At 38.0% G+C, this 11691-nt stretch overlaps 1 protein-coding gene across 1 annotated transcript; it reads left to right on the top strand.

Annotated features, from left to right (window-relative positions):
• Window positions 1-1852: 1852 nt before the first annotated feature.
• Window positions 1853-11691, top strand: LOC137982762 (eukaryotic translation initiation factor 3 subunit F-like). The gene is made up of 8 exons (XM_068829912.1): window positions 1853-2067; window positions 2291-2370; window positions 3936-4073; window positions 4975-5066; window positions 6145-6220; window positions 8578-8638; window positions 9661-9774; window positions 11564-11691. Exons 1-8 carry the CDS (start codon window positions 1873-1875, stop codon window positions 11642-11644), a joined length of 837 nt encoding a protein of 278 aa, XP_068686013.1. The 5' UTR covers window positions 1853-1872; the 3' UTR covers window positions 11645-11691.

Raw genomic sequence — 11691 nt, forward strand, 5'->3', positions numbered from 1 at the left:
AACTCCTTGAGTTGATATATTTGTTTTCAGTCCCTTGGGAAACAAATTGACTCTTCACCCCACCCCATTGGCATGCAGTAATCGCCCGATATGAAGGAATCCGGAATCCAGCAAATTTGAGGCTTTGGAATCTGGAATCCATTTGTGGAATCCTGAATCCACAGATTTCGATGGAATCCAGGATCCATTTCGGTGGAACCAGTGAGTTTGGAATATCCGGAAATTACGACTCGGGATCCGGGATCCACTATTCGGGATCCGGAATCCACTGGCTGGGATCTGGAATCCGAGGGCCACCTGGGTTCCTTTAAATAGGGCGATAGTGAAGGAGAACCTTAAGAATCCACTTAAATATGGAGAACGGGATTCGACTTGTTGTCACAATCGCTCTGAAAGCAGCGTTTACAGTAAAAAGCATGATTAGGGGCCCGTCACCTTGGCATGATCCAATTTACCTGTGATAGCTGAGAAATGGTTATCAAAAATCCAAAAGCTAAGAAAGGCAAAAGAGGCCATTTTAATAAAAGCAGAAGATTTATGGCAGGTTATCGTCACATGGTGTCAAGTGGGCTTCGTGCTATCATCATGCCAGAGCCTAGACTCATCAACGCTCAGTGTTTTTTCCCAAGGGAAGTAGACTATTCATTCCTTTGTGCTGTATGCGTCGACGCATACTCGTGCTGTTTTTGTCGGATAAACATTTCATTGAAAGAGCAGAAGTGTGCATTTGACTCTTAATTACTTGTGGAACGAAAGAAGGGCAGGCTAGAAGACTAACCTGAAAGAAATAATTGGGAAACAGGCCCTCGCACAATCCTTATAGTGGCTTATCGCGTGTTGCAGAACGTTTGAGTTTTTGCACTCTCGGGGGGTGGTAGCTAGCGGTTTTTTGGTCGTTTCATTGTTCCCTTAGCCAGTCACTGCGGTCTGACCAGAGCCCGTGAGTCATCGATCTACAATCTTGGACAGAATAAAATGGAACAGAAATACCCCCTTCCCCCTAAATCAAATATGAAGCCGCGTGAAGGCCTAAATGCGCCATTTTCCCGTTATCAGGGAGCTTTAGCGACCACTACGGCGACGGCAAAGGAAAACGTCATATCAAAATACATGTTTGGGTTGTTGCAATCACTTCGCAACCATTGTAAGATTTTTAATGCGACGAGGGGGTGGTAGTTCCTCAAGAATAAAACTGGTATGAACGGCGTTATATTTTTTTAGGGGGAGAAAATGAAACTTTATTCTGAAATACTGACGTTCTAGATAAAACGATGGCAAGGAAATTGACAAAAAACTAAAACGCATGTGCAGGGTGTGCAAAGCTATTTAATTTGTTCACTAAATATGCAAATTTGTGACGTTCTTGTTACCCCCCCCCCCCCCCCCCCCCCCTCCCCCATTAGGGAGGTTCAGCACCGACAACGACGACGGCAACGAGAACGTCACAAATTTGCATATTTAGCGAGCAAAAACAATAGCACTGCACGTTCTGCACGTGCATCTGCTCACTTTTGTCTATTTCTTTGCCGTCGTCGGCAAAACAACAACGTGAAATGACTAAATTTGAGGTTGTAGGAAGAAGGTCAGCCCTCGAGGATAAAATTTTCATTTTCTCCCGTAAATTGAGCGCCGTTTATACTAGTCTAGTTTCGTTCTTGGGGGTTTGCCACACCTTTGTCACGTTAAAATGTTTGGAATAGTCGCGAAGCGATTACAATAACGCGGATTCATATTTAACGACGACGTTCTCTTTGCTTTTGCCGTCGTCGTTGCTGAAGCTCCCTATTGATTTTGTGGGGGAGGGGTGGTTGCAGCTCGAGCCGAGTCCCCATCCGCCAGATGACTCGCTGAGGCACATGTGCAGAATTCAAGATGGCGGCGACAGAAATGTCCAGGGCTCGAAAAGTTTTTGTTCATCCCGTAGTACTCTTTTCAATTGTTGACGGTTTTGAAAGACGTTCAGAAGATGCTAAAAGAGTTATAGGAACTCTTCTTGGGTCAGTTGATAAGACTTCGGTAGAAATTCGAAGCTCTTTTGGCGTTCCACACAATGAGTCTGAAGACGAGGTTAGTACGTAAACTTCTGTACATCCAAGAAAGAGGAAAACTCATTTTTGAAAGGTCTCACTAGGACACGTTTATTTTTTAATAAGTTTAACAGTGCTAGTTATTTTGTAAATAGAACCAAAAAAGACAAATATTGTAGGATAAATCAATCACGATTTGCGAAAAAAATTAACAGTTCTTCTCTTGATCAATCGATGTGTTTACAAGTGTTAATTTCATTTAGGTTGCCATTGAATTAGAATATGCAAAAAGCATGTTTGACCAGCACAAGAAAGCTCATCCCAATGATGAAATAGTTGGATGGTTAGTAATTACTCTGTTGTCTTGTGTGATAATGGGAATTTGTAATAAAATATTGGTAGAATGATTTTCAGTTGAATGGAAGAGCATGAAAGAAATCAAGTGAATACTGTAAAATTCCAAAAATAAACCCCGGGGCTTATATTTTTTGAAGGCCCTTTTTAAGGGGTTTATATTCGGAGGGGCTTATCTATGGAGGGAAATTTGGATTTCCAAATTGTTTGGTCTAGCCTTCTAGATGAGAGTAAATTTACCGTTTTTGCTTTGTTTTCGTTTGTATTTGAGGGCAATTTTCCAAGTACAAACTCCCAGGAGGCTTATATTTGGAAGGGTGATTTAACGAAGGGCTTTTTTGCGTTACTGTTTTGGGGGGGGGGGCTTATATTTGGAGGGGCTTATTTTCGGAATAGCATGTGGTGTGAGTTAATGCGATTTATTATCAGGAATGTATAGAAAATCATATGAACGTGATTTATGGCAGAAGTGATGTTTTGAAAGTTCTCAAAATTGCACTTGCCTATGGCTCGTGCAGTTTGAGAACCTTCAAAACATCAGGAGTGACCATAAATTACGAAATACATGAGCAAGTTCATGACATGGCTATACTTACGACTATTATATAAGTTGGCAAGTCGTTTACTTAGCAGATTCAGTTGGAGTTCGGTTATCCTGTAAGCAATTTAAACTACCATATTGTGCGCTAAAGAAATAAAAATCTGTTCTCCAAAATGCAATGTCCAGTTTGGGACAAAGGCAGAAACTAGTGTTAATAATCTTCAAGTAAGTGAAAGTAGCTTGATAAATAAGTATAGAGTGTTTTCACTGTCACGCTATAAAAAATAAAATCTGAAATTGTTGAAGGAAAGAATTAAGCCAAGAAAATGAAATGTCGTAAAAGACTAAATATATAAGTAACTCCAAGTCTCGGGTCTGTTTGGTGCATCAATCGTTTCAAAGTTATTTGTCAAAACATGTTGAAACATGTTACTCAATTTTGCAGAGCTTTGTATGGAGATGCTATGTTGGTGTTCCTCGGATGGACGCCAATATGGCGGCATCGAATCAACCAAACATCTGGACCTCAGTTTGCAATAAAAGCTCTCCCTTTTTGCTTGTGAGCTGAATTAAATGAGCATAAACATGTCTTCTGCAGCTTGTAATGCTTAATTTGCCAAATATCACAAGGCAAAGCTGTCTTTTGAAACAGACACCTTTATCTCAGCCACTGTCTTGGTGTCATGCATGGCGAAAATTCAAAATGCTGTATTCTCAAAACAAAAAATACTACGGCCTGAAAATGGTAAAAAGATTTACTTTTAAGTACTTTTTACCTGGTATTGATAAAGACATCAGAAACCTCACAGCGTTGAGTTTACAATTATTGGATGACGTCATGTGAAAACACTTTGTTGCTCCACAATGAAAAAAGTATTATTAATATTTTCGTACTGCAATGGAAGCACTCATATTAGTTGTAGTGTTCCTGCCTTAGCTAACCAATGTTAACATTCAATGCAAAACACCCTTTGGCGAAAAGTGGTCTATCTCACGCATAATATTCTTTCCAGGTATGCCACAGGATCAGATGTTACAGAACATTCTCTATTGATACACGAGTATTATTCAAGAGAGGCTAGTAATCCAGTTCATCTTACTGTGGACACCACACTCAAAGGATCACGTATGGGGATCCGAGCTTATCAAAGGTGATTTATAATAGTAATAGGGCTGAGTGGAGTCCAATTCGGTCGGTAATCATACAAGTGATTAACAAAATCGGATGACTGTGTAGCAGGAGTCCGATTTGTGTAATCAGAAGTATGATAATCATTACAGATTGAATTGGACAACATGAAGTCCTCTTACCAATAATATTAATCATAACCATTTCAATTTCTGAGATAATGGTAACTATTACAAAATTCTTGAATCTGATTGGTTCTGTGCACACGTATTTGTTGGGTAATTGGCACGATCATGTGGGTATCTAATTACAGATATCCAATTTGAACAATTCCAAATTCGATACCTGTTATTGGACACCTATGCCAGTGTCAGTCACATGCATTTGGATAGGGTCTTTATTGCTGTTTTTTTACTGTTCGCAAAACAGATTGAATAATATAATAAATTATTGTAACTTTTTCATACAAAAAGTTATTCAAAGACTTTTTTCCCTCGCATTTTGTTATTGTTACGATTAATTAGTAAAAGGACTTTGTGTCGTACAATTCAGGGGTAATCTTCCTCATAATTTCAATATCGGCTTCCTACTAATTAACTTAAATACAAAAGAATGCAAAGATGGTCACCAATTTTGAATTTTGTGGAAGTGGTATATTGTTACAAAATTGTACCACAGAATGACACCTTAACAGCAGTAGTAAAGGCTTGCATGCTAGCTGATTGTTTTGTCTTGATTTGGTTGTGAAATGTTCAACAATGTTATTACTGGTATTGTCGACACTGCTCAAGCTTGCAAGGAAACGAGTTAAAATAAATGAATCTTCATTTTTTTTTTCACCCGGAAGCAAACAGCCATTTTCTGTTTGCATGGACTTCTAATATACAGCTTGACCTCCCTATTTTGTCACTTTTTTTCTGTAGCTGTAAAATGGGTGTCCCAGGAAAGACAGAGGGTACTATCTTCTCACCAGTACCGTGCGAAATTATGTTGACTGGTCCAGAAAGAGTTGGAGGTGAGAGAGAGAGAGAGAATGATGATCACGTACTGTATTTAAAAGAACATACTTTTTTGTATATGTTGTAGTTAAAATTTTTCCGTGGTTAAAAAATTTTAAGACTAGTTTGTTTTTTACTTTTTACTGAAACAAAGGAAAGTAAAAAACAAACTACCAGTAGTTTGAAAAATGTTTAACCAAGGAAAAATTTTAACGACAACACTAGCGAACATTGACTAGTTTTGAGTTGTACTGTCTAGAAGAATCCTCAAATAGGCCAATCAAATATTTTGTTGATGGTCTCTCAGAGTTGTTGATTTATAACTTACAAGATTATTGAAGAGGCGGCACGCACATCTGGTTGTGGGGAAATAATATCAAAGAAAAGAACATAGCCCTACCAGAAATGGAGGCTTCTCATCAAAATCAGATTCAAAGAAAGTTGTCAGCCCAAATCTTTTGATGAAACCGTGAAGAGTAAATGACAGGATGCTTAGACCTATTGTGGCTCAAACTTTTTTTTTTTTGGTTTAAAATTTGTCAGACCAGTTCAAGGTTGGTTTGTCTTTGTCTACATGTAATATTCATTATCATAATCTGAAAAAAAAAAAAGAAAACAAAACAAAATTGAACTAATTTTACAAATTTTGAACCAAATAGTTAACAATAATTATTATTTCCTAAAGGCAATGTGAATAGCGGTGAATAAAAACTGAGACAAAGTCAAGGTTTTTATTTACCGATATTCACCGAGCCTGAGGTGAATAATTGTTTTAGTATAATTACATAGATGATTATTTAACAAAATAATATGCATTTTCTTTAAAACAATTACAGTAACTTCTTCGTCTGTCACTTCAACAAAACAGCTGGCGGCCATTTTGAAAAAACTGCTTATGTGATTATCACGTAATAATTACCTCAAGTGCAACCAATCAGCGAAGAGAATTTTCATTAATCACTTAATATGTAATTATACTAAAAAAATATTATTACTGTTGAATGGTAACAGACCCATCTTCACAAAGAGAAGATTCCAGTCTTGAGATACACGTACCATTACTTGCTAATATCTTGTTATTGTTCATGTTATTAGTAAACTGGCTCCAAAGAACCAAGAACACAGCAAGGCAAAGCATCAGTCCCCTCTCAGACATGCAACATGTTAACAGGTTGGTCCATTTTAAAAGTAAGAGCATTAATGAGTGAAATGATATGTGAAAGGAATCATGTATTTAACTGTAGATATGAAATCAAGTAAAGCTATGATTCTCACAGTTAAGGAACGCAATTTTAGCAATTGCGTAGAGAAACCTGAAAAATTCAGGACTTCAACGGGGTTTGAACTCTTGACCTTGCGATACTGTGATGCTCTAACCAACTGAGCTATGAAGCCACAGACGTTGGCTGGTCATTTGTGGGTTCTTATAATGTTCACTTGATGAATTAATCAATGAATGAATATATGAAAGGAATCCTAATTATATTGATCTGCGGATATGAAATCAAGTGAAGTTATGATCCTTGCAGTTATGAATGCAATTTTTAGCAATTGCTTAGAGGAGCCTGTGGGTTCTAATGTTCCTGTGATGAATGAATTAACGATGAAATGATATGTGAAAGGAATTATATATTGAACTGCAGATGTGAAATCAAGTGAAGCTATGATCCTCGCTGTTATGAATGCAATTTTAGCAATTGTGTAGAGAAGCTTGAAAAATTCAGAACTTCAATGGGGGTTGAACCTGTGACCTAGCGATACCGGTGTGATGCTCTAACCAACTTAGCTATGAAGCCACTGACGTTGGGAGCTGGCCATTTGTGGATTCTAATGTTTCCGCTGACGTTGGAAGCTGGTCATCTGTGGTTTCTAATGTTCCCATGATGAAAGAATCAACAAGAACGTTAGAATCCACAAATGACCAGCTCCCAACGTCAGTGGCTTCATAGCTCAGCTGGTTAGAGCATCGCACTGGTATTGCAAGATCACAGGTTCAAACATACATACATACATACATACATACATACAATAATACATAATTGACGCTCCCCATAGGGTCTTTTCAGGGCCAATGAAACACAATGAAACGACAGAACCGAACAACAACAACTGTTAAGAATCCCAACTGGTCGGAGGCAAACCAGTTGACTGTTTACAAGTGCAGCTGGGAAGTTGAACCAGGGACTACCAGGATGAAATTCAACGAGTGATCAGAGCGGGTCTTGAACCTGGTATCTCCAGATCTCAAGGCAAGCGCCCTAACCACTGGGCCACACTGCCTCCTCCAAACCCTGTTGAAGTCCAGGCTTCTCTACGCAATTGCTAAAATTGCGTTCATAACTGCAGGGATCATAGCCTCACTTGATCACTCGAGTAAGAGCATTGTTTTCCATGAAGTTTTCCCTATAATGAAGGGTCAGAAAAAGGCTAGTGAGTAGCTTGTAGGGATTTAGGTTTTGTACATTATTGTAAAGTATTATGGAATACATGTGTTGTACATAATGCAATATCAATTTTGTGTGATATCAGTAGCTTTCTTGCTGGATAGCCACACTTCGCAACTGCCTAACGTGTACAATACCGGTCACCTATCCGGGTATTAGCCCTGTCCATCCTTTGGCAAGCTGTATCACATGAGATTGAGGTTACTTGTGCCAGAACAAGATGGCGTCCAAAAGCTGAAATTATATGGCATCGCGATCAGTACCTCAGGGACATCCCGTGGGACTGATATGATTAGAATGCATTTCCTTTGTCGAATGCAAACATTGTTTCAATGTCTGCCAAGGGACTAAGTATTTAAAACCACTTTGGGTGATACATGATTCCAAGTCGCAGAGCTCCAAAACTGAAATCTGCTCTATTTCTGAAATCAACACTTTCAAACATCATCTTAAGTTGCATCTTTAAAGCAATGCATTTTGCTGAATTTTATTCAATCTTTGTTTTTACTTACGTGATTTCTATTTTATTCTAGATTGTATATTGTAATCTTTTGTGAATTTTAGTATAATTATTAAGTTAAATTGATCTAGCATTAGGTATTTTGATCTTGTAGCTTATTTTATTGTATTTTACTGATTTGACACCATTGTAATGCACATTTGATAATGCACAATATAAAAAATAAATTATCATCATCATCATCATCATCCCAGGTTACCAATACAATGCAATAAAACAAATAATTAAAATTGTTAATGTAGTACAAACTGCCCAGAATAACCATGAGGGCTACAGGAGCCAGGCTTAAAGTCATGCTATTTTAGCACCCTTTCAAAACCCAAAATATGTCTTCTGCCATCAACTGAATTCATAAACTTTTTTAGGGTATTCATGTACTCTCTCAGAATTTAAACAAACAGAATTTAATGATATTAGTGTTGTGTTTTAATGCCCCCCCCCCTCCCCCTGGACCAGAGGGCATTTCAGGGGAGATGACTTTCAGGCAACTTGAACAGTTGACTGCCCCTGTGCGGCATGTATTTGTTTTTGTATCTTATTCTATACTGTACCTTCATTTTTCAGCGCAAGTGAAAGACTTCTGGAAATGCTAGGATCTGTTGTGTCTTATGTGGACGATGTTTTGGTTGGTATCAAACGGCTTGTCCTTTCCCTAAATGTTCAGGCTTTCAAGTTATTATTATTGTTATTATTATTATTATTATTATTATTATTATTATTATTATTATTATTATTATTATTATTATTATTATTATTATAAACGACCAGTTACAGTTGAGCCTTTGAAGATCAGCGAAAGTGTCTTCTCATGTAGGTCAAAGGCAAAAGGTGTGCCCAATTTTCTATTCGTAAATTTTATATTTCTTTTCCAGAAGTGATATGTTAAGTGAAATTATCGCTCGGAGATTTTAATTAAGGTTTTTCGCAGGGAAATACAATGTAACAAATCGAAAGTGGTTCAGCGTTGTCTGTACTCTTATCGACAACTATATTTGTCATCACAGTGGATATTCAACGCCAAAGAAAGTTTTTATTTCAGAGCGTGATCAAAATCATGACACGAAGAAAGAGCAAGTGTTGTCTATAACTTTCTCGCAGTATGATTGGTTTATTTCCCAAAATGGGCGTTCTTGATTGGCTATTACATTGCGTGACACATTGACGCGTACAGCGTTGTCTAGACTCTTATCGACAACTGCAAATTAGCCAATCAGATTGCGAAATTACAAGAAATTGTGGTAAAATGATTAATGGATTATTAGGTTCTGAGTATTGTATATTTGGTACAAAGTTTTAGTTTTTTCTTTTATAATAATAATAGAGCTTAAGGTATGTCATATTTTTAAAGTAGGAGTGGATATTATTCTTTTTCTTTCCAATAAAAATTTCCTCATTAAAAAAATATTATTATTATTATTATTATTATTATTATTATTATTATTATTATTATTAGTCTGAATTAACCAATTATACAGTACAGTCAGCCATTTTCCCTCCCTTGCCAATTATCATTATTATTATTATTACTTCCCGAGCACGGCCTTACAAATTGCAAACTTTTAATATCACCGTATGTAAACTAAGGTTTCTTATTGTTACGTTTCGTTTACCCACATTGAGAGAATTCTGTTTGTGTTGTCTTTTAAGGCTGGAAAGGTTCCTGGCGACAACAGTGTCGGTAGAGAGTTAATGGATCTTGTGACGTCAGTTCCTCGCATGTCGAAAGAAGAATTTGAATCGATTCTAAACAGCAACATGCAGGTATACATTTAGTTACAAACTTAGTTCCCTCTCGCTTTGTTCCTTTCCTTACTTCCTGTTTTAGTTCCCCTTGTCATTTTATCCTTTTGTCTGTGCTATATTATCTCACTTACGTTGTTTGAGAATATTGGAGGAACACCTTCGCTAGAACGTGAAATGGCCGTGGCTCTGTATCAGCTTCATAGATCCTTGTTATGAAGGAAAATCAGTGGTATCCCTGAATATGCGCAGTCGGGTTTTGCAGAGCATTAGGTGTTTTAAGTTTATATCTCATTCTGTTTCGACATTAAATTGTTCACGTTGTTCCATCGACTTCATTGTGGACTCATCATTTTGAACCTGTTATCCCGGAGAACACCCCTTTCCCATCTAAGGGGTCTCCATGGATACAATAGACCATTTTCGAATTCTCACGGCTGGACTGGATCTAGCATGGAATGGAGGCTAATGCGGGCATATCTTTTCAAATGCAAATTAATTTGCCCGCATTAGCCTCCATTTCATGCTAGTTCCAGTCCAACTGTTAGAATACGAAACTGGCCTATCACACCAACACAGACCTCGTACGCCTACTTCAACTGAAAAACGTTTGTATTTGCTGTCGCTGCTAACACGCAACAACACACTTTAACCCCTTCATCTTTAACGAGTTTCCCCGTTCACGCGTGAAATCCTCGGGCGTTACTCATAATTATCTACAAGACTCACTCTCAGGAGTCAAAGCGTTCGACGTGTGTAGTGTTTGTATGTACATCCGGGATCTCTCGAGCGCTGGAACTCGGTGGGCGAGGAGGCATAGGACAAGAGATTGTGCAAAAAAAAAAAAAACAGTATGGACGAGAAGAGTGTTTTGATTAGCTGCTTTGTGACCCACAAGGATATCACGACGTCGATGTGGTTAAACTACTCCAAGAGTCAAGATTTATCGTATAAGAAAGACGTGTCAGCGTTCTTTTCTGCTGTAAAGCGCGTAAGCCTGCAATCTTGGACAAAACTCTTGGGAAAAATTCTAGCTTAACCATCATTTGGCACGCACTCGCAAAATATATTGGTCCTTCCCCCCTCGCCCCCATACCAATGTTGATAATGTGATGCAAAATACTGTGCGAGCCTTTGGTCGTTTTTGAAAACAAGATTGGAATGGGGGGAGGGGGGAAAGTAGGATGAATTTAATTTTTATCACACAGACCAATTAGAGCGTCACATTTTCCCAACGAGTTTTGGCCAAGATTGTCGTTCACACGCACGACGCAACGCCTTCGTGTCTTACTTCCCTTGCGTTTGCATTGGACGTGTGAACCAGGCTGTTCGAAAGTGACGGTACAGCACAGAAGACTTAGTATAAAGACCAATTCTTCAACGTCTTTGGTGTTCTTGTCCTTCCTTCCTTCCTTCCTTTTCTGCTAACTTTTTTCGTCAACCCACCATTTCTTTTTTTCTTTGGTGTCATTATCACAGTGTTATGTACCGTTTGTTAAAAGGCATGCAAATCCTAGCCAATCAGCGCGCGTTTAAGATTGTACCAAGGTGACCAATGTAGCTACAGTAACTGCAAGCACGCTGTATAGACCAATCACGGCGCTTGTTATAAAAGAGCTCTATCAGAAAAGGATAAATAGTATAGTTGAATTGTCTGATTATCCGCAAAGGTGTAAGTACTTCAAAACGTAGTCTGTGAAAGCCTTTGAAAAGAGTCTGGAAGTTTTAGTCTGAAAATATCTGAGAATCATCACTTTTTGTTTGCCGCATCAGTAATTCTAATAACTTTCCATCTGAACTTTATTTCTAGGATCTGCTGATGATTGTGTATTTATCAGGCCTTTGTAAGACGCAAATTTCCCTCGGAGAAAAACTTTCCACGGTGTTATAAGGTGATAAATTAAAAGAAAAAGATTCAATAAATAATGAAAGCGATAA

The sequence above is a fragment of the Montipora foliosa genome, chromosome 13 (genome assembly GCF_036669935.1).
Source record: "Montipora foliosa isolate CH-2021 chromosome 13, ASM3666993v2, whole genome shotgun sequence".
NCBI lineage: Eukaryota > Metazoa > Cnidaria > Anthozoa > Scleractinia > Acroporidae > Montipora > Montipora foliosa.

What these genes read in the sequence shown, in the direction of transcription:
- LOC137982762 (XM_068829912.1), top strand. Translation starts at nt 1,873, where the DNA reads ATGGCGGCGACAGAAATGTCCAGGGCTCGAAAAGTTTTTGTTCATCCC. An exon ending in GGGATCCGAGCTTATCAAAG is followed by an intron (nt 4,074 to 4,974) that starts GTGATTTATAAT and finishes TTTTTTCTGTAG; the next exon opens with CTGTAAAATGGGTGTCCCAG. An exon ending in TGGTCCAGAAAGAGTTGGAG is followed by an intron (nt 5,067 to 6,144) that starts GTGAGAGAGAGA and finishes TCATGTTATTAG; the next exon opens with TAAACTGGCTCCAAAGAACC.